Source organism: Mobula hypostoma, chromosome 1 (genome assembly GCF_963921235.1).
Source record: "Mobula hypostoma chromosome 1, sMobHyp1.1, whole genome shotgun sequence".
Lineage (NCBI taxonomy): Eukaryota > Metazoa > Chordata > Chondrichthyes > Myliobatiformes > Myliobatidae > Mobula > Mobula hypostoma.
Window position 1 is genome coordinate 130,192,230 of NC_086097.1, and position 26,060 is coordinate 130,218,289.

Consider the following 26,060-nt stretch of genomic DNA (forward strand, 5'->3'; position numbering starts at 1 on the left):
CCCTTCATCAGGACATTTTTCAACGTTTTGGGCCGAGACCCTTCGTCAGGACTGGCCCGAAACGTCGACTGCACCTCTTCCTAGAGATGCTGCCTGGCCTGCTGCATTCACCAGCAACTTTGATCAAGGTACTGAGTAACGATTTGATCTGTGTAAATAGTGTACAAGTTTTTCCACTCTATCTTAGTACATGTGACAATAATTAATACTAAAAGAATGTGTTTTGTTTAAGGCAGATAGCAAGCAACTTCACCCCACAGCAGAGGTGTTTAAAACTCTAGGGCACAGACTAAAGGCAATTTTTTGAGTTTTAGAGGGGATCTGAAGAGGTGGTAAGTGGAAAAGACAAAAGAAGGAGGAATCTGATAGAAGAGAGTGGATCAAGGGATAAAGGGAAGGAGGAGTGGTATTAAGCAGGTGAGGAGAAGAGGTAAGAGGCAAGAGGAGGGCAGGGGAAACATTACCAGAATTTGGAGAAATCAATGTTCATGCCATCAGGTTGGTGGCTACCAAGATGGAATATGAGGGGTTGCTCCCAAATCCAAGAGTGACCACACTGTGGCAGAAGAGGAGGCCATGGACCCACATGTCAGAATGGGAATGGGGATAGCTGCTGGGAAATTCCACTTTTTGCAGATGGAGTGGAGGTGCTCGGCAAAGCAGTCCCCCAATCTATATTGGATCTCACCAATGTTCAGGAGGCTGCCTTGGGAGCACCGGACACAAACAACCCCAGCAGATTCACAAGTGAAGTGCTGCCTCACCTGGAAAGACTATATGAGGCCCTGAATGGAGGTGAGGGAGGAGGCAAATGGACAGGGTGTAGCACATCTGCCATTGGCAGGGATAAGTGCCTGGAGGGGGAGTAGTGGGGAGGGATGAATGGACAACAGAAACACAGAGGGAGTAATCCCAGGAGAAAGTGGAGAGTGGGTGGAGGTAAAGATGTGTTTGGCAGTAGGGTCTCATTGAAGATGGCAGAAGTTGCTGAGAGAAATGTGTTGGATGCGGAAAGTCATTATAGATGTTATAGTTGATCATTTTCCCCCCTCTCTATTGGCACACAAACCTATACTCGCAGCACTCTCTTAATCAGTCTCTAACCACTTCATTAGCAACTTAACCCTAGCCTCAACTTACCACAGATCTTCCTTTGTCCTAACCATCAGCAGGTTGCTTTTGATTTCCTGATTGTACATCACCCCCTCAGCACTGGCACAGAGAATACAGGCCTAGACTTTGTGCTTACAGCCTTCCAATCAGAGAAAAGATTGCTTATAATTGAACTAACAGATTACCCTATCACGAAGCTGGAAGGGCAAGTTGACAGGAGTCAAAAGAACTCTACTGCATCGATGTGAACTTTTTTGAAAGTTCTTTGGGACTTTAATTTTGGAATGGCATGGTACAGTAATAGTTAGCGTAACGCTATCACAGAGCCAGCAATCCAGGTTAAACTTATCTAAAAGTTTGTACATTCTTCCCATGACCACGTGAGTTTCCTCTGGGTACTGTGGTTTCCTCCCACATCCCAAAGTCTACAAGTTAGTAGGTTAATTGGTTACACAGGCGTAATTAGGCTGCATCAACTGGTTGGGCCAGAAGGCCCTGTTACTGTGCTGCATCTCTAAATAAATAAACAAACTGTACATGGACACGGCAGGCTACGTGTAACTAGATGCTGTTAAAATGTTCGGAGTTCACGACACAAGATAGTTTTGGAAGCTCAGTCAGTATATCCTCAGAAGAAATTGGGACATTTCTGAATATGGGATATAGGATTAATGCAGGAAAAGCAGAATGAAAGCACAGTCAGCCATGATTTCATTGAATGGAACAAGCACATGGGGCCGAACTCCTACTTCCATTTAAAAACGCAAACACGAGCAATTCTGCAGATGCTGGAAATTCAAGCAACACACATCAAAGTTGCTGGTGAACGCAGCAGGCCAGGCAGCATCTCTAGGATGCTGCCTGGCCTGCTGCGTTCACCAGCAACTTTGATGTGTGTTCCTACTTCTATTTAGACCTTATATTAGGTAGGCCTCAATTTTTGGCTCTGCATCAGGTATCCTCTTAAAACTTGTTACAATTATGCAACTAAATGTACTAGCCAACAAAAATTCTTCTATTCTCCTTCCTCCCAGCACTTTTTTGCTCTAAACCAGGGGTCAGCAACCTTTTTGCCTCTGTGGGCGGGATCGCGTATTAATGAGCGGACAGTGGGCCAGTTAAATGCCATAAAAAAAACTTGAAATATGGGAATTATCCATTTAAATACATCTAGTTATGTTTTGCCTCAAATTAATGAATAACGCGCGCTAGAAAATCATTTGTGCTTAAGGTTGCCTACCCTTGCTCTAAACACTAGCCTTCAATGTTAAATCCACATTTTTCAACTTCCTCTCTAGAGTTCACAATTTTTGAACTATTAAGTTTTTAGAAAAATAAATAAGCGGGGTTCAATGAAGTGATATGAAAATCGTCAACAATCCATTCACTCAATCAACTGAAGGTTTCCCTGTACCTTGTCCCAATGGACAAAACTCGCTCTTAAGAGCTTATGCCTGAAAATCATGTGTTACTTGGGTTTTAGTGCAAACCACAAATATATGGTTTACATATGACAAATTAGTACATCAAAATATAACACACCTAGCTGATTTGGCCAGGAGTGCCAGACCAAAGAATAATATCACGAAGTTACATAGACTTGTCAAACATTACACGGTGCTTCAAAGGATCACCCCAAATCTTTGTCAAACAAAGTTTTTAAGAAACATTCAAGAGAAGTGAAGTGGTTAAAGGACGGTACAAATGCATTACTCAAAGGAACTATTATAGATTTTGTCCTTAGCTTGTCTCTTGAGAAACTGTCTGAACTCTTTAAAACAAGGCCCAATCAATAATGATCAAAAGCTGTCAGAAACTATGATGCCAGCAAGATAAAACATAATATCCATAATCTGACTGATTCAATATACTTCAGCACTGAACAAGCATCCTTTCATCCACTGGAGTGTTTGATGTCCCTGGGCCTGTACTCAATGGAACTCAGAAGATGAAAGGAGATTTCATTGAAACCTATTAGATATTGAAAGTACTGGATAGAGGGGACATGGAGAGGATATTTCTATTAGTAGGATTGTCTAGAATCAAAATAAATGGACACCCCTTTAGAACTGTGGTTAGGACAAATTTCTTCGGCCAGTTGGCGAATCAGTAAAATTTGTTTCCACAGAGGGCCGCGGACATCAAGCCATTGAGTGTATTTACAAGAAAGTAATAGATTCCTGATTGGTAAGTGAGCTAAAGATTACACAGAAAAGGCAGGAGAATGGCTCAAAAAAAAAATTAGCCATAATGGCATGGCAGAGCAGACTCAATGGGCTGAATGACCTAATTCTGCTCTTTTATCTTACCGATTAACCACTTACTGGGGTCAAATATGGTGCAGTACCCTATTTATATTAACCCTGAGGATTTATAAATATAATCATGGGGGACAGATCTTATCAAATGCTTGTCTGGTTATATCTGGAGTTGTGTACCAAAAACGGGAGCAGGAGATGGCTGCTAGGCTTTCTAAACCTTCTCCACCATTCAGTACAATCATAGCTGATCCTTTACCTCAATCCCATATTCTTGATTTCTCTCCATGCCACTTAACAACTTTTGTGTATGGACCTTTATTTCTCCTCAAATACATTATTTAATGACTTTATCCATTAGAAGGCAAGAGGATGAAACATGATCTTATAGAGATGCACAAAATCATGAGAGGTATAGATGCATTGAATGCAGCCTTTCTCCCCAACCCCCAGGGTTGGAGCGTCAAGAACTAGAGGACATGGGTTTAAGGTGGGGTGGGGGAGGTGCAATAGGAGTCCACCCAGAAGGTGCTTAGTTTATGGAATGAGCTGCCAAAGGAAGTGACTGAGGCAGGTACCTTCGCAGCATTTAAAAGAAACTCAGACAGGCATACAGATAGGTGCAGAGGGATATGGGCTAAACTTGGACAAATAGGAATCTTGGCTGGCATGGAGCAGATAAGCCAAAGGGACTGATTCCATACTGTATGACAACTCTATTGAATAAACTTAAATCCACAAAGTCATACTAAGAAAATCATTGAACATTCCGTACTCAAATCAATTGACTATTAGAAGCTAAGGGGTAACCTGACAGGAATATATAAAATCATGAAGGGCAAAGATAGGGCTCAGAATAAAGTCTTTTCCCCCAGGTAGAAGAGTGAGAAGGCGGCAAAGGCTTACAGGAGATTTACAAGGCAGATGGCTTTCTCCCGCACAGAGTGGTAGGTGCCCAGAACGTGCTGCCACGAGGAAGTGGTGGAAGCAGATACAATAGCAATATTCAAGCAGCATTCAGATACATGAACAGGCAGGGAATGGAGGGACAGAGAGCATGTGCAGGCTGATCAGATTAGTTTGGATCGGCATCACGGTCGGCACAGACATTATGGGGTGAATCAGAATTGGAACTGGTTTATTATCAATGACATATGTATGTCATGAGATTTGCTGTTTTGTGCCAGCAGTACATTAAAAAAATTACTAAATTACAATAGAGCTGTTCGAGTCAACAACTCTCTGTAGTTTGTTTGATTTGTGCAGAGGAGCCCATGAACAATGAAGGCCCCATTCCAGTGCTATACCCTTCTACATATGCCAAAATGAAATAAAAACATTCCGGAGAGAGGAGAAAATCCCTTGCAGATCCAGAAGTACAAAGGATGTGAAACCAACTGGATAAGCACCAACTACAATTGCAACCTCACCTTTCTCCAGCATTCAAGTGCTTGAGCAGTTTCCACAGCCTTTCAGAAATCTGACTTAAATGAAAATAACATCTGGGCAGATTCTCCACCAGCCCCATCTTGGCTTACATTTATAAGCAAGTCTTGAAAAAGGATGGAGACTCCAGGGAACAGTGGACACAGATATTCCACCCGAGAACGGAAGCAATTCACTTTTTCCAGCTTGCGAAACAGCAAGAAGTATTTAAAGGCAAAACATATCCGGTCCAGATTTAATAGTTCCAAACCTATCACTCAATTCATCTGACAGCATTTTTTCCCGAATTAAATAATAATTACATTTTAATGCTTTGTGTCATGTACCCACAAGTTACAGCTAGTCAGGTAACAAAAAATTGCTCTTATGTATCCACATATCATAATCAATACAAAAAGCTAACAAAATAACAAATTTTGTCAACATTTCCACCAACCCCATGTTTACTCTACAGAAAAACAAGATAGGTTTAGGAACACAACCTTCCTATAATGTGGGGTGTGCCATCGTGTGTACGCTATTAACCACTGCTCATAACAGGTTATGTGAAATTCAGTTTGAGATTTGTTACCATGAGGGGTCTTGCAATGAGAAGCTACACTAAAAACTTTCTATGGATACAAGATGTAGTCATCAGTACTTTATGTAAAAAAAAGTAACAAGGATGCATCAAGAAATGTGAGGAAACACAGTAAACCCAGTGGGCAGCAGCTACAAACCAAATATAAATACTCTGTGCAATAAGCAAATTGAAACCAAACACAATCTAAGCTGAGAAAGATCATTCACCACATACAATGGAATCATCAACATCAAGCTGAGAGGTTAGAGAACACCTCAGTTTATCACCTTAATAGCATAAAATAATTACCACCTCATGCTACATGAGATTACACTCTCAACCCGCTGGAGAGCATTTTGAACTCAGAGTTCCATTTGCTGCTGAGCCGCAGCCAATGCCAATTATAAAGAGTTTAAATTTTCCAATTTTCCTGCCAGGGTGGTAGAGAAGGCAGATACATCAAGAGCATTTAATAAACTATTAAATAGGCACATGAATGATAGAAAAATGGACTGGGGGAGGAAACCAGAGCACCCAGAGGAAACCCACACAGTCACAGGCAGAACATACAAACTCCTTACAGACAGCAGCAGGCTCGCTGATGCAAGTCATGAAATTTGTTGTTTTACAGCAGCAGTACAGTGCAATACATTAAAATTATAAACTGCAATAATATAAAAAGGGAATAATACAAAGTAAAATAGAGAGGTGGTATTCATAGGTTCAGAGACTGTTCAAAAATCTGACGCCAGAGGAGAAGAAGCTGTCCCTAAAGTGTTCAGTGTGCGTCTTCAAGCTCCTGTACCGCTTTCCCAATGGCAATAATGAGAAGAGGGCACGTCCCAGATGGCAAGGGTCCTTCATGATAGATGCTGGCTCTTGAGGTACCCCATTTTGAAGATCTTCTTGATGGTGGGGAGGCTTGATGGAGCTGGCCGAGTTTTCAACCCTCTGCAATATTTTCTGATCTTCTACAGTGGCACCTCCATACCAGATGGTAATGCAACCAGTCAGAATGCTCTCCACAGTACACTTGTAGAAGTTTGCTGGAGTCTTTAGTGACATACCAAATCTCCTCAAACTCCTAATGAAATATATCCCGTAGCAGCCTTCTTCGTAATTGCATCAATATGTTGGGCCCAGGATACAGCTTCAGACCTGACGACACAGAAACGCAAGGCTGCTCAACCTTTCCACTGCTGAACCCTTGTTGAGGATTGTGTGTGTTCTCCTCATCTCCCCTTCCTGAAGTCTACAATCCATTCCTTGGTCTTACTGAAGTTGAGTGCAAGGTTGCTGTTCAAAGTTCGGAGTACATACATGTCACCAGATACAACCCTGAGATTCTTTAAATAAAATCTCCCAGACCAACACAAAAAGTCCCAATTATGCTGGATGAACTGAGTTTTACTGTACTGGGTACCATGCTAATAGTGGCCCATAATATTGTGCCAAACTAATTAACTAATTAACCAAATGAACACCTGCAAGCTACACAATCTCCATAGCTCACTATTCTCTCCACATTCATATGCCTATCATATATCTATCATAATTGCCTCCACTACCACCCATAATAGTGCATTCCAGACTCCCTTGAACTCATCCCCTCACCTAAATGCACACCTTCTAGTATTAGACATTTCTATATTAGGATAAATATAATGGTTGTCTATATATACCTCTCATCATTTTATAAACCTCTATCAATCTTCTCTCAGTTCCCCCCACTTCAGAGAAAACGATCCAAGACTGTCCAACCTCTTGTTATAGCACACGCCCTCTAATCCCAGCAGCAGCCTGGTAAATCTCTTCTGTACCCTCTCCATAGTCCCCACATCGATACTATAATGGGGTGACCAGTATTAAATGCAATACTCCAAATACAGCCTAGGCAGTTTAATGAAGCTGCAACATAACCTCCCGAACTTAAAGGCAAGCATGTTGTGCATCTTCTTTACCACTCTATCGACTCTAAGTGAGGTATGGACACGGACACCAAGATCCCTCTATACATCAACACTATTTACAGTGTACTCTCCTTATTTGATTTTGAGAAAAGATGGGGCTCATTTGCTTGTTATTATCATTTGAGATAATTGATAATTTTTTTCCACGATCTAACTGCAAATTTTTTTTAGTATATTTTCTTTTCTTGCTGGCAGTTTGATGTTTATTTTTAGAAGCTTTTTGTATGACGCAGGACTCCGGGTTGTACACCTAATGGGTTCCTTTTTTGTCCCCCCTCACTTTTTCTGCTAGTAGGTTTTTTTTGTTATCACAAAATAATTTTTTCAATCTTTAAGATAATGTCTTTTTTGAGACATTGTAAGTGTTGTTACTTCAATGTACTCATGTTATTTATTTTGTATAATATATTACAATAAAAAGATTTGAAAAGAACTCTGTACTCTCCCTTTACATTGGATCTCCCAAAGTGCAACATCTCATACTTGGTTGGATTAAACTCCAACTATTAAACGGAGCTCTTCGGGGTAGACATACTTTCAAAGAGTAGTTAGGGACATCTCACTGGAATCTCAGCCAGTAATTACCTGTCAATCAATACAGATAACCTGGCAATTAATTAAAAGCTGTTTTGTGGGAGCTTGCTGTGTATAAATGGCTGCTGCATTTGCTCCCATGTCTACCTGTCAAATTCTCTTCAGTGGCCACAAAGCACTTTGGGTTGTGCTTGAACAGGAGAAGAAAAGCACAACATAAAAATACAAAATCCTCTGAAAATACTCTGCTTCCAAATCCCTCCATGAACTCGCCTTTCCCTCCTTCCATGGGCTAACTCATCAGGAGCCTCAATACAATGAGATGTTGTACTCTGAATATCAGCATACTCATTCAAACACACCCGAATATACTTGTGCAACTACCGTTCAAATTTCTTAAATGCAAACCATGACTAAGATGTTTTCTGCTTTGCCTCAGCAAGCACTCAACAGTGCCAACATCCCTGATAATCCCATCTGACTAGAAGGTTAAATAATAGATTGAGAAAAACACACCAAAATACCTTTATAATGGACTGGACAAGTCTTTCAGAAACAACACCTGCTGTGTCAATACCATTCCAGGATGCACTTGCGCTCCAAAGGTCAGTTGGATGCACCTCAGTCACCCATCAATATCATGCAGAATTATATAAAGCAGAAAATGGTGGCTAAGATGAACATAGGTCCCTTGGAGGACAAGAAGAGAGAATTGATATGCAGTAACGAGGAAATGGCCAAGGCTTTGAATGACTACTGTGAGATGATCTTCACAGTGGAGGACACGTCTAACATGCCAAAAAGAGATGTTATGGGTTCAACATGAGGTAAGGACCTCGATACAACAGCTAAAAAGATAGAGCTGAACAAACTCGTGGGCTTGAAGATAGTTAAGTGCCCTGGTCCTGATTGAATGCATCCCAGGGTACTAAAAGAAATGGCAGAAATTATAGTAGAGGCTTTGGTGATAATTTACCAAAATTCTCTGGACCCTGGGCAGGTCCTGGCAGATTGGACAATGGCAAATGTCACACCACTGTTCAAAAAAGGATGTAGGCAAAAGGAGGCAGGTAACTATAGGCCAGGTAATTTAACATCTGTAGTTGGGAAAGTGCTTGAAACTATCATTAAAGAAGAAATAGCAAGGCATCCGGAAAGAAATGGATCCATCAGGCAGATGCAGCATGGATTCAACAACAGCAGGACTTGTTTGATAAACTTACTGGTGTTCTTTGCAGATATAATGAGCGCAGAAGGGAACAGATGGACGTTATCTACTTGAATTTCCAAAAGGCATTCAATAAGGTGCCACATAGAAGACTCGGGGGTTGGTGCTGGGCCCACAACTGTTCACAATATACATTAACGATCTGGAAGAGGGGATCAAATGTAGTATATCTAAGTTTGCTGATGATACTAAATGAAGTGGAAAAGCAAATTGTGCAGAAGATATGGAGAGTCTGCAGAGATATAGATAGGTTAAGTGAGTGGGCAAAGGTTTGGCAGATGGAGTGCAATGTTGGTAAATGCAAGATCATCCACTTTGGAAGGAAAATGGAAGATCAGATTATTATTTAAATGGTAGAAAATTGCAGCATGCTGCTGTACAGAGGGACTTGGGAGTGCTTGTGCATGAATCACCAAAGGTTGGTTTGCAGGTGCAACAGGCTATCAAGAAGGCAAATAGAATGTGGCCTTCATTGCTGGAGGGATTAAATTTAAGAGCAGGGAGGTTATGCTGCAACCGTACAGAGTACTGGTGAGGCCGCACCTGGAGTACTGTGTGCAGTTCTGGTCTCCTTACTTGAGGAAGGATATACTGGCTTTGGAGGCGGCACAGAGGAGGTTCACCAGGTTGATTCCGGAGATGAGGATGTTAAACTATGAGGAGAGATTAAGTCACCTGGGACTGTACCTGCTGGAATTCAGAAGAATGAGAAGAAATCTTACAGAAACATATAAAACATAGATAACATAGAGGCATGAAAGTTGCTTCCACTGGTAGGTGAGAATAGAACTAGGGGACATAGCCTCAAGATTCGGGGGAGTAGATTTAGGATGAAGATGAGGAGCAGCTGCTTTTCCTAGAGAGTGGTGAATCTGTGGAATTCTCTGACAATGAAGCACTGGAGGCTACCTCAGTAAATATATTTAAAATAAACTTGGATAGATTTTTGCATCGTCGTCGTCAGGTCACATCTGGAATTTCCAGTTGGTGGACGATTTCCCTCCACGTCGCTCTGACTTATTGGGAAATCATATACTTGGCAAGTTACAGCAGTGGTTTGCCTTTGCCTTCTGCCGAGTGAGTTTAAAGAGATCACCACTTCTTGCAGTGGATGACCAGGACATCTAAATGCCTTGTCATGCTCTTAGTGCTCCACAAACGCCTGTTGGCCTGCCTTCTTGACCGTTGGACCATTAATCGGTCTCCTCCGCTCCATCTGCCAGGGCCAGACTTCACACGCTGGGATAGGCAGATCCCCTACCTCACCAAGGGTCAAAGAATTTTGCATAGGGGAAATTAAGGGTTATCGGGAAAAGGCAGGTAGGTGGAGATGAGGTTCATGGCCAGATCAGCCATAATCTTATTGAATGGCGGAGCAGGCTCAACGGGCCAGATGGCCTACTCCTGTTCCTATTTCTTATGTTCAACAATTTGCAAGTACATTCTGCACAAGGGCAAACACATACCTTTGCTTGAGTGTTACAAAGACAAGAATGAAACCAGATCCTTGGTAAAGAATGTGGAGTTCTACTACTTCTGCACTTCTCCCTATCCATTACAAAAAATAAATCACACCCCAGGTTTTAAAATTCCACATCCAAATGATGACCTTCTTTCCTCTCTCTTCATCTGAAACAAATGTAGTCATATACAAAATGTTGCAAGAGATCCATTATTTTGCAAAGTATGAGGATAAAAGGGAGTTAGAGGCACCATAGGTTCAACATGGAGATGAGAAGGAGTTCCTTCACTTGGCAGTACATCTTTGGAACCCTCCACCCTGGACAGCTGTGGCTGTTCAGTAACAAACTGTAATCAAAGCCAAGAATTGAAGAGTTATCAGGCACTCGGGAAGTAAAGATTAATGGGAATTGTATAATGAAATGAACTTTAAACGCGGGATCAGCCAAGACCACACAGAAAACACTCAAACTCCTAAACTAAAAACAAATAACTTTGCATCAGCAGGCACACCTGAGCCGTTTCCAGGTATATATATTTGAAAGACAGTTACTTCATATTCATATCCTCACACATGGAGTAAGGAATCTAAACCACTACAAATAACCTCAAATAATTTACCACAGCTGCAGACTACATCCCCATTAAGGGTCAGACCAAGATGAAAATATAAACTTGGCCATGACTGATCATCGTACATCACTGAGGGATCAGTAGTGGAAAGGGTGAGCAGCCTCAAGCTCCTGGGTGCCAACATCTCAATCTATCTATCTTCTGCCCAACATATTGATGGAACCATGAAGAAAGCACACCAGTGACTAGACTTCATTTGGACTTTGAGGAGATTTGGTATGTCACCAAAGACTCGAGCAAATTTCTGTAAGTGTGCAGTCAAGAGCATTCTGGATGGTTCATCACTACTTCATTTGGGGTCTCCAGTACATAGGATTGAAAGAGGCTTCAGAAGATTGTAAACAGCCAGCTCCATCACAGGCATAAGCCTCCCTACCATCAAGCCCCGCCAAGAGGCATGGCTCAAGAAGACAGCATCCATTATTGAGAACCCTCACCACCAGGGACATGTCCTCTTCTCATTCCTTCTGTTACAAGGATTTTCCCTCAATAAGTGACCAGTTAAGTTCAAAGTACCCTATCAAAATATGCATACATTATACAACCTTGAGGTTCACCTCCTAACGAGCAGCCACGAAACAAAGAAACCCAAAAGAACCCATACATTAAGACTTTCGAACACCAAATGTGCAGAGAACATATCATGCAAACAATAACCGCAAGCACCTAGCATTCTTAACTGAATTCTGTGAAGTCTCCCATAGTTCAGCACAGACAGCGGACATGTGGAGCAGCAAGCTGAACTGGCCCGGCCCTGACACCCTGACCTTTTGAACCTGGCCCAGCACCTAAATTGACATCCAGTTAAGCACAGAGAGGAGCTGTATTTGCTGACAAATACCTTTATTGGCTTAGTTAGCAAAGACATGAATTTACAAAACTAACTACCTGTGTGCATACCCTCCAGGGTTTCCCTTACCTTCCATGAACAGTCATAGAAGAGAAAAGTAATACCCAGGCAAAGCAGTCTACACTGACCAGGCATCCTCTTAATCCCAACGTAACCTCCAGGGAGGGGTATAGGAGCCTGAAGAACCATAGCCAATGTTTTAGGAACAGCTTCTTCTCCTCTGCCAAAAGATGCTCTATGAACCAATGAACACTACCTCGCTATTCCTCTTTTGCACTATTTGTTTATTGTAATTTACAGTATTTTTATGGCCTGCACCGTACAACTGCCACAAAATAACAAATTTCACAACATATGTACGTGGTAATAAACCCAATTCCAGTTCTCATTTGGCAGAGTGTTATTCGTGGCAATTTGCCACGCAAAAATTAATTGCTGCTGCCATGCAGAAAATGCAGTGACCACACATCGAAAGTACAGCTTACTGCAGAGCCCTTCGGTACATTCTCCAAGTGCAAAACACACTGAATAAATTTGGGAAATAAAAACAGAGAGCCTGAAATATTGCAAATACAGGAAAATCTGCAGATGCTGGAAATTCAAGCAACACACACACAAAATGCTGGAGGAACTCAGCAGGGCAGGTAGCATCAATGGAAAAGAGTAGTCAACGTTTCAGCAGGGATCATGGCCTGATACATCAACTGTACGCTTTTCCATAGATGCTGCCTGGCCTTCAGCGTTGTGTGTGTTACTAGCACAGACAGCAACTGTGAAGGAAGAAACAGCTTTGGGTCAATAACCCTTGATCAAAAATTCATCCAAAGTCAGCTGGGACCCAAAACATTGATACCCTTGCTCTCTCATCAGGTGTCACATCAGTTACTACGTACTTTGAGTCTTTTCCATTTAATTTCAGGTTTCATGCACCTGCAGGTTTCTACTTGTCAATGAAAGAAACACTTTTTTAAAAATAATTATATAGCTATAACGATACATTTCTATTGTAATCAAACGTTGCCAATTCATAGAATGGTAAACAACTGTATTTAGTTGCACCTGCCTGTTCTTTTACAACCAACACCTACGTCTGTGAACAGCTGCTGGAGGACAATAAATTTTGCCCCAAAAGTCATGGGCCCTTTGACCATGATAAAATAGACTGCTGTCTGTTATGGAATGATCCTAAATGGAGGCCAACAATTTTCTCATACATATCAACAACTTGCAAGTAGGGGAAACCATTTTATATCATCAATCATTGAGCGTCCTCATGGCACCGCTGCTAGAACTGTTTCCTCACAGCTCCAGCACCTTGAATACAGTGCTGACCTTGCAAGCTACCTGTGCAGAGTTTACAACCTCTCCTTGTGGCTGCATGGATCTTTCCTGATGCTTCACTTTCCTCCCATATCTCAAACGAGATACAAATTGGTAGATTAATTGGTCCCTATAAACGGCCGCGAATGTGAAAGAATGTAGGGAAAAATAAAACTATATTAATACAGATGAGTGTGCAATGCAGACTTGACAGGTCGAGGGTGTAGCCTTGATGAACAGAAGGGCCCACTTCCTTGCTGCATGACTCCATGACCTACAATGAAGAAAACTGCTCACTGTATATAATCACAGAACACAGGCAGAAGCTGAAGGGGCAGAAGAATCAAAGAAACAGGGAGAGTAGGGAGTGGTGGGAAGAAAGACATTGCATCAAGAGGCACCAAGTCCAAGAGCCAGGAAGTTATGCTGTAGTTTTATAAATCTGTCACATACATAATTTGGTTGCTGCATTATCGGATGGATGTGGAGGCCATAAGACAGAGGCAGAATTAGGCCATTCAGCCCATTGAATCGGATCCACCATTCCATCCTGGCTGATTTATTATCCCTCTCAACCTTATTGCCCTGCCTGCTCCTCATAACCTTTGACGCCTTAATTGATCAAGAACCGATCCACCTCCGCTTTAAATATACCCAATGACTTGGTTTGCATTGCCATCTGTGGTAACAAATTCCATAAATTCACCATCCTCTAGCAAAAGAAATTTTCTTCATCTCTGTTCTAAATGGATGGACCTCTATTGTGAGACTGTACCCTCTAGTCATAGACTCCCCCCACTATAAAAAAAAACCCACTCCACATCCACTCTATTCAAGCTTGTCAATGTTCGATATTTTCTAAACTCCAGTGTGTATAGTCACAGAGCCATTAAATAGTCCCCATACATTAACCTTTTCATTCCTGGGATAATTCTCATATCCTCTGAACCTTCTCCAATGCCAGCATATCTTTTCTCAGATACGGGTCCAAAACTGCTCATAATACTCCAAGTATGATCTGATTAATGCCTTATAAAACCTCATCATTACATCTTTGCTTTTGTATTCTATTTCTCTCGAAATGAATGCTCAAATTGCATTTTCCTTCCTTACCACCGACTCAACTGGCAAGTGAACCTTTAGGGAATCCTGCACATGGACTACCAAGTCTCTTTGCGCCTCAGATTTTTGAATTTTTTTTCCCCAATTTAGAAAATAGTCTACACCTCTATTCCTTCTACCATGACCATACACTTCCCTACACTATATTCCATTTGCCATTTCCTTGGCCATTCTCCCAATCTATCCAAGTCCTTGTGCAGGCACCCTGCTTTCTCAATACAACTTGCCCCTCCATCCATCTTCGTATTATCTGCATACTTGGCCACAAAACCATCAATTCCTTCATCCAAATCACTGATATATAATGAGAAAAGAAGCAATCCCAACACAGACCCCTGCAGAACACCACTGGTCACCAACAACTAAACAAAAAAGGCCCCCTTTATTCCCGCAAACAACAGGAATTCTGCAGATGCTGGAAATTCAAGCAACACACATCAAAGTTGCTGGTGAATGCAGCAGACCAGGCAGCATCTCTAGGAAGAGGTGCAGTCGACGTTTCAGGCCGAGACCCTTCGTCAGGATGAGGAGACCCTTCATCCTGACGAAGGGTCTCGGCCTGAAACGTCGACTGCACCTCTTCCTAGAGATGCTGCCTGGCCTGCTGCATTCACCAGCAACTTTGATGTGTGTTGCCCCTTTATACCCGCTCTTTACCTCCTGCCAGTCAACTAATCTTCTACCCATGCTAGTATCTTTCCTGTAATACCATGGGGCTCTTATCTTGCTAAGCAGCCTCATGTGAGGCACCTTGTCAAAGGCCTTCTGAAAATCCACTGACTCTCCTTTGCCTATCCTGCCTGTTATTTCCTCATAGAATTGCAACAGATTTGTCAGGCAAGATTTTCCCTAAAGGAAGCCATACTGACTTTGGCCTACTTTGTTATGTGCCTCCAAGTACCCCAAAACCTCATCCTTAATAATAGCTTCCCAACCACTGAAGTCAGACTAAGTGGCCTATAATTTCCTTTCTTCTGCCTCTCTTCTTAAACAGTGAGGCAACATTTGCAATTTTCTAGCCTACCTGTACGATTCCAGATTCTAAGGATTCTTGAAAGATCATTACTAATACCTCCACAATCTCTTCAGCTACCTCTTTCAGAACCCTAGTAGTGCATTTGGTCCAGGGGCCATGCTGTATCTTCAGACCTTTCAGTTTCCCAAGCACCTTCGCCTTAGTAATAGCAACAACATTCACGACTGCCCCCTAATATTCTCGATTTTCTGGCATATTACTTGCGTTGTCAATAGACCGGGAGGCTTACAGCTTAGCCAGGGCCAACCTGAGGAGGGGAATCTCTCAGGCTAAACACATACACAAACAGAGAATCGAGGAGCATTTCAGCTCCTCGGACCCCCGGCACGTGGCATGGCATACAGGTCATTACAGACTTCAAACCACCTAGTACTGTGCCCCCTTACAGCTCTGCTTTCCTCCCTAATGAGCTCAGTTACTTCTACGCTCACTTTGACTGAGAGAACAAGGAGGTCACCCTCAAAGCAGATCTCCCACCTGATGAACTGCCTCTCTCACTTTCCACCTCTGATATTTGCGCCACCCTGAGTAGGGTGAATGTATGGAAGGCAGCTGGTCCAGATGGAATACCTGGCCGTGTGCTCAGAGTCTGTGCAGGGCAGTTGGCCGGGGTCTTCACAGACATTTTTAATCTGTCCCTGGCCCAGGCAGTTGTCCCCACAAGCTTCAAGATCGCCACCGTCGTGCCAGTGCTGAAGCATTCCACTGCCACGGGCCTGAATGACTTCCGCCCTGTTGCACTCACCCCCATCATTGCAAAGTTCTTTGAGAGACCGGTTCTATCACATCTGAAATCCTGTCTGCCCACTACCCTGGACCCCCATTAATTGCCTGGACCCCCATTAATTTGCCTATCGCACCAACAGGTCAACAGAGGACGCCATCTCCACAGCACTTCACTCTGACCTGACCCACCAGGACAGCCCCAACTCTTACGTCAGAATGCTGTTCATTAACTTTAGTTCGGCATTCAATACTGTGATCCCCTCCAAGCTGATCGCCAAGCTTCACCAGCTTGGTACCAGCTCATCCCTCTGCAATTGGACCTTGGACTTTCTGACTAACAGAACTCAATCAGTTAAGTTAGACAACTTCTCCTCCTCCACTCTCACCCTGAACACCGGCGTGCCTCAAGGCTGTGTGCTGAACCCTCTTCTGTACTCCCTTTTCACCTATGACTGCATTCCTGTACATGGTTCTAACTCCATAATCAAATTCGCAGATGACACCATGGTGGTTGGCCTGATCAGAGGGTATGATGAGACAGCCTACAGAGTCGAGGTCCAGCACCTGGCCGTGCAGTGTGCCAACAAAAACCTGGCCCTTAACACCCAGAAGACCAAGGAGATCATTGTGGACTTCAGGCATGCTGGGAGCCACACTCACATCCCCATCTACATCAACGGAGCTGTAGTGGAGCGTGTATCAAGCTTCAAATTCCTTGGTGGCCACATTTCCGAAGATCTCACCTGGTCCCTGGACTTCTCCATCCTGATCAAAAAGGCGCAACAGCGCCTTTATTTCCGGCAGAGCATCAAGAAAGCTCACCTCTGTCCCAGGATACTGTCGGACTTTTAGCGCTGTACCATTGAGAGCATACCCACCAACTGCAACTCAGTGTGGTATGGCAATTGTCCCGTATCGGACTGCAAAGCACTCCAGCGTAGGTGAAAATTGCCCAGCGGATTATCGGCACCCAATTGCCCACCATTCAGCACATCTACCATAAACGCTGCCTGGGCAGGGTGAAAAGCATTATCAGGGATGCATCTCACCCTAACCATGGACTTTTTAACTCTCCTCCCATCCAGTAGGTGCTACAGGAGCCTCCGCTCCTGCACCAGCAGGCACAGGAAGAGATTCTTCCCTGAGGCTGTGACCCTGCTGAACCTCATATCACAGCGCTAAGCAGTATTGCACCCATATTGTACTGTCTCAGTACTTTTATATTTGTGTGCTGTAGCACTTTTTATTCGCATTTATATTGTAAATAACACTATTTTTTGCATTTCTGGTTAGATGCTAACTACATTTCATTGGCTTTGTATCTGTACTCGGCACAATGACAATAAAGTTGAACCTAATCTAATCTAAATAGTAAAGACTGGCAGAAAATACTTAAAGATCATTCACCATTTCTTTGTTCCCCTTATACCACCTCTCCAGTGTCATTTTCCAGCAGTCAGATACCCACTCCTGGCTCTCTTCTATTTATATCTGAAAAGAAAATCTTTGGTGTGCTCTTTTATACTGCTGGATAGCTTACATTCATATTTTAACTTTTCTCTCTTTATGTTATTTTGGTTTTTTTTATAAAAGCTTCTCAATCCTTTACCCCATTTATTTTTACTATGTTATATGCCCACTCTTTTCTTTTAACGCTTTCTTTGACTTCCCTTGTCAACCATGGTTGCCTCATCCTCTCTTTTTCATCTTTGGGATTTTTTTCTTTCCTGTGCCTTCTGAATTGCTCCCAGAAACTCCAGCCATTGCTGTTCTACCTTCATGCCCACTAGTTTCCACTGCCAATCAACTTTGGCCAGCTCCTCTCACATACCTCTGTAATTCTACTATAATACTGATACATCCAATTTTAACTTCTCTTTCTCAAACTGCAGGGTGAATTCTATCATATTATGATCACTGCCTCTCAAGGGTTCCTTTACCTTAAGCTCCTATCAAATCATAATACCTAATTCAGAAGTGCCATTCCTCTAGTGGCCTCAAGCACAAGCTGCTCTAAAAAGCCATCTCGTAGGCATTCTCTTGGGATTTAGCAAATATTTGGCTATGGAGAGGGTGCAGAGGAAGTTTACCAGGATGCTGCCTGGAGTAGAGGATGTGCGCTTTTAGGAGAGGTTGGACAAACCAGGCTAAGGGGTGACCTGATAACAGTTTAGAAAATTATGGTCTAATAACCAGCATCTTTATTTTCCCCCACCCCACCTCCCATCATTATATATAGGCACAATTTGAGGCAAGAGGGGGGTAAAGTTCACAGGACACGTGCTTGGATGTGTTAGCGTGTGGTAGGTCTCTGCAGTGCAATGCCAGGGATGGTTGTGGAGGAACATATGATCGAGGAAATTAAGAAGCCCTTACATAAGCACATGAATACGTAAACAAAGGAGGACCACGTGCTGACAGAATGGATTAGGTATCATTAGCTTAACTCACTTGGCACAACACTGTGGACTATTCTTGTGCAGTACAGCTTCATGTTCTATGTTCTATGTTCCTGGTAAACTGGATGCATTTCCCAAGAGAGTACATTCAATCAGAACGTCAACAGAAAAGTTAGAGCAGAAACATATTCAAGGCTGTGAGGGAAAAAAGTAAGTGGAGTGGGACAAATTGGAGAACTCTTTCAACAACTTTCAGTTACATAGCAGCTTTAGTACAGCAAAAATATTCCAGGGTATTTCCCAAGAGTATTATCAAATTAAAAATGCTAACGAGTATTAGGACAGGTGACCAGAGGTTTGGTGGCACAATTAAAGGATGACACAGACAGAGCTTTAGGGCAGGAATTCCAGAGCAGAGGTGCAGCAAGGATGACCAGGAGGCCAAACAGGAAAATCACGGAGTTGTAGGACTGGAAAAGGTTACAGAAACAGGGAGGGGTAAGACACTAAAGGATCTGAAAATACCACGGAGAATTTTCTTATCAAATTATCCAGAAAGGCATAAAGAATTGAGAAGACTCCAGTGCAGTATCGGTTACAATTCCCTACCAGAGAGCACTTTTTGTTTAGGTTATATACTTAGCAGCAGGCAGAAGGGCAAACTGGCCAATGCAGCTTGTATGATGGATCACAGCATAATCAAGTTTCATAGGCAACTATGGCTAAGCTTACTTCATGCTTATATATTCATATATACAGTAATGTCCCTAAGTATTAGGCATCCTAGAATTTTAATACGGATTCAAATGGTGTGGTCTCCACAGAGACCCGACCTCAACATCATTAAGCCTGTCTGGGATTACCTGGAAAGACGGAAGCAAGTGGGGCAGCTGAAGTCTGCAGAACTGTGGCAAGTTCCCCAAAATGCTTGGGACAAACTACCAGCCAAGTTTAAAAAAAACTGCACAACAGTGTACCAAAGAGAATTGATGCAGTTTTAAAAGCAAAGGATGGTCACACTAAATATTGATTTCATTTTTTTTGTTTACTGCTTTTATAGTATTTTTTATAAATTATAAACTTTTCATTTCATTATTTTGAAAGCATCTTCACCTTAGAGATTTTTTTTAAACATGTGCCTAAGACTTCTGCACAGTACAGTGCAAAAGAATATAAATAAAATGACCCAATGGATTACAAAATAAAGGGCTTACAGTTGGGTGGAATAAAAAAGTTGAAATTAAATATTGAGCCAAACAATGGTTCTGTTTCAAAATACTATGCAGATATCAATTAATAGCCCATCTCCCAACCTACAAATGCATATTTTTTCTGCATTAGTTAATATCTGGGAACAACAATACTATCCCTCATGATAAATAAAGGAAGGTAAACTATGAGCGACACACAGATGGCTTCCAAATAGCGTAAGCCTTACATATCAAAAGAGCATGAAAACATCACCATCTTTATACAAGAAGAAAGTTACAATATACACATTGTCATTTCCATTAAATCACAAGATGCAAAAATCTATTCAAGGAAAATAATGGGACGATGGGACATTTATGGCTTTAGTGAATTCTCAAACTGTGAGCTTCACAGCACTGCCACTGTTAATTGCCTGTCTCTAACAGCCCTTGACCTGAATGGCCAGCTAGCCAGCTATTCATAGGGTAGTTAAGATCACCAGGCTGCTGTAGGAGATCTTGCCCAAGGACATCAGTGAACTGGAAGCAGCACAGCAGACACCACTGCTACCTCACAGCTACAGCAACCCAGGTTCAATCCTGACTTCAGGTGTTGACTGAGAGGGTTCTGCATGTGCTCCGTGACCACAAGCACTCGAGCCAGGTCCCACAGCCTAAAAGAAGTGCTAACAGAACACCAGCTAACTGCAAATTACCCCCGTGTAGGAGGCTGTCAGGAGAATGGAGACGGATGCTCAGTGGGGAAGCTGGACTGATAAGAATGTGATGACAAAGAAAATAATTGGAGATATTAGAGAAAACTACAACAACAAGCCCTTTGGCCCATCTAGTCCATGCCCTATAGTTTTATAACAATTTGATAGCTGCATGGTCATTATAACCATAGATTTATACAACAAAGCTACACTGCACTGTGGTTTGGCCACACTTGGAGTTTTGTGTGCAACTGTGGTACCTTCATGACAGGAAGAGCTTTGGAAATGGTGCAGAGGTGGTTTTCTAGGATGCTGTCTGGCTTAGACTACACATGCTGTTAGGTTAGACAACATTGGGCTGTTTTCTCTGGAGAACCAAAAGCCGAGGGACGACCAAATAGAAGCTTTTCATAGGAGGCGCATAGTGTAAACAGCCGATATTTCTCACAGGATAGAAAGGTCAAATAACAGAAGACATGGCTTTAAGGTGATAAGGGGCAAGTTTAAAGAAGGTATGCGAGGCAAGTTTCTTTTCTTAAAAAAAAATTGGTAGGCACCTGGAACAGGCTACCAGGGACAGTGGTAATAGATAAACTTTTAGACAGACATGAACGTAATAAGACTACAAGACATAGGAGCAGAATTGGGCCATTCGACCCATCAGGGATGCTCTGCCATTCACTCATGGCTGATTTATTCCCTGTCAACCCCATTCTCCTACCCTGTCTTCAAATCTTTGACACCCTTACTTACCAAGAAATTATCAGGCTCTACTTTAAATATGATATGCAGGGAATGGAGAAATATGGAGACAAAAGAGATATAGTGCAATTTGGCACTGTATTTAGCACATATCATGGGTCAAAAAGACTATTCCTGAGCTATACCGTTCTATTGAATTTAAGATTTACCATATAGAGAATTAATATTTAACATGATCATTGTTATCTCCATGTCCTGTGTCATACGGTCTATGACCATGATTGTTTTGGCATTTTTTCATTGCCTTCTTCTGGGCAGTGTCTTTACAAGATGGGTGATCCCAGCCATTATCAATACTCTTCAGAGATTGTCTGCCTGGTGTCAGTGGTCACATGAACAGGATTTGTGATATGTAACAGCTGCTCGTACGATCATTGTCACCTGCTCCCATGGCTTTACGTGACCCTGATCAAGGGTGGGGGGGTGGTGCCCAAGGGTGACCTGCAGACCAGCAGAGGGAAGAAGAGCCTTACACCTCCTTTGGTAGAGAGGCACCTCCACCCCTGCCAGCCAAATTTAACATGAAGCCTACTCAAATACACTTTTCAGGTGACAGTGAAAAATGAAGTACATTGGGATGAAGTCTAGTTTGTTATGAATGTCACCAACATGTCTGGTTCACTAAAAATCACACAACTTTAAAAGGGCTACATAACAGAACCGGGTGACTGCAAGCTCAGTATGGAACTCTGGAGTGCTTGACAGCAAAACGCTGTTCTCAGAATTAAAGGAAAGAAAAAAGAGAGAAGAAAAAAAATTGGCAGGATGAAAGCAGAAGACGAAGACAAAAGGCTTGAACTACTGAGGAAATGTTGCAGCTACCATCTTCCAGAATAGACATCATGCACATGGAACTGAAAGACCTTCACTCTCTTCACAGCACTGGATGCATTTCCCAGTATCTTTCATCCTGCACATCACTGGAACAAAAACTCTGGTTATCATCGCCCCTGGGTAAGGGAGTCCAAGACTAGAGGACAAAGTTTCAAAGTGAGAGGGGAAACATTTAAAAGGGACCTAACAAGCAATCTTTTCCACGTAGATGGTGGTGCGAAAATGGTTGAGGCAGGCAGAATTGTGCTATTTAAAATACACTTGGACAGGTATATGGATAGAAAACTTCAGAGGGATAAGGGCATAACACAGGCAAGTAAGTCTAGTTTAATTGGTCAGCATAGATAAGTTGGGTCAACAGGCATACCTCCTTGCTGTAAAACTCCATAGCTCCATGTCATTGTGAGACCTCACTGCATGTACAACAATTCCCACTTCCCAAGCTATTATAGTTCCCATGTTTTGCTTACTTCAAGATATACCAGGTTGTGAAAAATTCTACACAAACTTGCATGTTTCTTCTTTCCTGAGAAGAGACATCAGGAGAAAGTGACCTGACATTTAAAAAAATGCTAGGAGATTCAAAGAATGAGATTGACCAGTGGTCTGGATAAATTTTGTGTGATACAGGTGAAAGAATGGGGTAAAAAGAGGAAATGGCAACAGATACTGGATGTTGTATGCACTACATGGGCCAGTGTTTGGAAAACACAGATCATCCAATTTGCAACTCCACAGATAATCTGCTAGCTTTGATTTAGAGATCTGAATGATAAACCATGATTTACAAATCCAATTAGGAATTTTAAAAACATTTGGTACATCCTTCAGCACTGTCTGCTCAATGTGGATGTTCTTTTATTTATAGCAGCAAATACAACTTCCAACTTTACAGTGAGAGAAAGACTGGTGTTGCACTTCTTCACATCCCTTTCAGAAAACCCCAAAGCACTTTGCTACAGCCAAGTGACTCACAGCTTGCTTCAATGAACAGCAACGCTCAGGTAAATGTTTTTCTACAAACCCGATTCAGGGTTAATTGCAGGCTAGTAGCCTCTGCCATTCTTCAATGCCATGGGACTTCATGTTACATTTAACCAATGGGGCCTTGGGCTAACACCTCAGTTAAAAAACAGAAACGGGCAGATTGCAACACTTACCATTATAGCACCATGTGTCAACCCCGGTCTCGGTGCCAAGCCTCAATAGCAGGATTGAAACTCAACCCTCAAATAACACTCTTGCAAAGTGTGCCCTATCACTAAGCCATGCAACTTCCTACAATCAATGAATACAGGTTCAAAGAAAGTAACTTTACGCCATATTAATCATGTACCAGCCACAATGTAACACTAACCAATACAACACTTTTAAATGTTCCTGAGCAGTGGAAGTCTGGTAAACAACTGCTCAAAGTTTAACAAAATGTGATCCAGAGGGCTTTTATCAACACTTGGCTGGAGCAACCACATTTCTGCAGAACTCGATTCCCCGAAGAGAGTGACAATCAAGTTTACATCAACTCTGCCAACCCTATCCATAATGGTCTAGGCATAACAGCTAAAATTGGAGGGACAAGTTTTACTTCCCGAAGCCACGACGTCAGCTTAAATCAAGTACGCGGGGGTGGCAGAAATGATAGACACCCCGGTCTCTAGTCACTTATTTATCAGACAACCGCCATTAAACTTTTATTTCTGTTATTACAACGGGAGCGTGAAGAGCTAAAACGACAGCAAACGGAAGGCCGTCTGTTGAAGGTTCCCGGACCTGAAACGACAACTGTTTCTCGGTCCGCAAATGCTGCTCGACTTAAAAACAAACAACTCCATTCCCAAGCTTCAACAACACGAGTGTGCAAAACACCTCGCTAATATCATCCATAAGAAAGTCAATTTTTCGCTGAAATGCTAGGATGAAGACCTCCAAAATGGATGGGACAAAAATGGCAAACACGATAACCTTGGGTGCCAACTACAAATGAGAAAGAATTTGAAGCGGCTTTATCTTGGTGAACGCAAATTTGAAATTACAGGGGGGAACGTAGACACGAAACCACTCCACAGTAATCACCTGTGTTAAATTTCACCTCGTTTCACCTGAGAGCAGCTCAAAGAAAAGCATATTACTGTGTGCACCCTTTACACTCAAAATTTACACACGTTTACAACTGCATAGTCAAGTTAAAAATTCATGTTGCTTAAGCCCTCCCACAAAAGAAACACACCCCCTTCTCCAAGCAATCGACGTGCGTTTTGGGCAAAACATTTTGCTTCTTGTAAGTGGCCCGTGGATGGATCTCTCTCTCTCTCATAGCGCACACTCCCGCACTCCATCCCCACTTGTAGACAGTTGAGCTGTTTCACCCCTTTCACGGACGTTTCATCCCAGGGACAGATCCCGTTCCCACAGTAAAGCATTCAGTCATGCGTTGTAATTCCTAGCCTGCTTCTTACCCACTGGGCACCACTTGGCCCGGTTGCCAGCACAGTTCCTTCACCACTCCTGCCTGGTCCGACTTCACCCGCTTCTCCTGCGGCCGGGACCGGGGCCTTTCGCGTTCGGCGCCACCGTCCGGCTCCACCGGGAGGCAGTGGGCCAGCACCGAGCCGATCTGCACCGGACAGCCTACTTTCACGCTCCATTCCAGGAGCCGCAGCGGCACGGAGCCCGGGGCCGACACTTCCAGCGCGGCCCCGGCTGCGGGCGTCTGGACCTGGTCTCGATCTCCTTCTCGGTCCCTGTCGGACTCCCCCGCCTCCGCTAGAGTCGCCATCTTCTCGCCGCTAGGAAAAGGGCGAAGAGACGATTTCTCCGCGTTCTGTCTTTTGTAAATCCTCAGGCTCCAAGCCAGGAATATTCAGAGGCAAAAGTGTAAGAAAAGGTTCACTCTTCCCGCCTGTAAACAGGAAATAATACACCCGGAGCCTGCACAGGGAACTTCCGGTACACATGCAGGGATCTTACAGTACGTCTTCCGACCGCACTGCCCCAGCGCTTGAACACACACTGAGGCGCTTGTAAATTCTTACTTTGCAGCCTGACCTTGCAATCCGAGAGATATTTTCACGCGCGTAGATTTGACCACGCTGCATAATGACACAAGCTTTCATATTGCATTCAGGGAGAGCTAGCCCAATAATTTCAAACCAATGCTGGCGACTCGAAACCTCGCCACGTTTTTTTTGGTTTAAAGAGAGAAAACAACGATGATTATCGGGCCCGAATCATTTTTAAAGGTCAAAACGGGGGGGGGGGTGGTCTAATTGCGGCTGATCAAGGGCTTGTCATGTGTTCGTTTGATCGGTGTCGACTTGGTAATTTAGCAAGTTTTAAACTCCAAGCTACCCCAAAAACTAAAATACAGACATGCAGGCTGTTGCACTCGCGAAGTATCGAGGGAGTGCAGCGCTGTCAGGCGTGCTGCGTTAGAGCAACCTTAACATGAAGTTTCATCAGCTTTTGAGTGGACATAAATGATACACAAAACTGATGAAACTCCATTTGAAAATTGATCTCTCAACAAAGCAGGGCAGTTATTTCTACTAGACTAACTCAGTGTAGGAAGAAATAAAAAAAACAAACGAGTCTCAAAATTGTGATTCTTTGACCTGGGGTAGGACGGCAAGACGTGAGAAGTTGACCGACGAAAGCGTTAAGAATCATTAACTGTGAGTTCTCTTCACTTGTAGAATTGGGAAATAGAGATGGCATAAGTTTTTAATTTCAGTGAAGGGTAATGCGAATGACGTGAATGTAGCTTCAAGTAGGATAGTCCCGCAGAAAAGGTTTGAGTTGCTTGCCTTTTTCACATTTTAGCCAGGTGTAAATTTGACTTTTTTGCGAAAACTCCGCACCCAAATGATATTAAATGCTTAAAATACAAAAATAAAAATAGTA

General features: G+C 42.8%; 1 protein-coding gene across 2 annotated transcripts in view; it reads right to left on the reverse strand.

Moving 5' to 3' along the window:
* Positions 1-25,273, reverse strand: part of ctdp1 (CTD (carboxy-terminal domain, RNA polymerase II, polypeptide A) phosphatase, subunit 1) — a 362,097-nt gene extending 336,824 nt beyond the window's left edge. The window contains exon 1 of one of the 2 annotated variants that reach the window (XR_010018895.1): positions 24,617-25,273. Coding sequence is in view for 1 of the 2 variants with exons in the window: in XM_063055679.1 (XP_062911749.1) it covers positions 24,617-24,936 (320 nt within the window). In the remaining variant the exon portion in view is untranslated. The remainder of the gene's footprint in view (positions 1-24,616) is intronic. The other variant, XM_063055679.1, reaches the window with a different exon arrangement.
* Between the last annotated feature and the right edge of the window lie 787 nt (positions 25,274-26,060).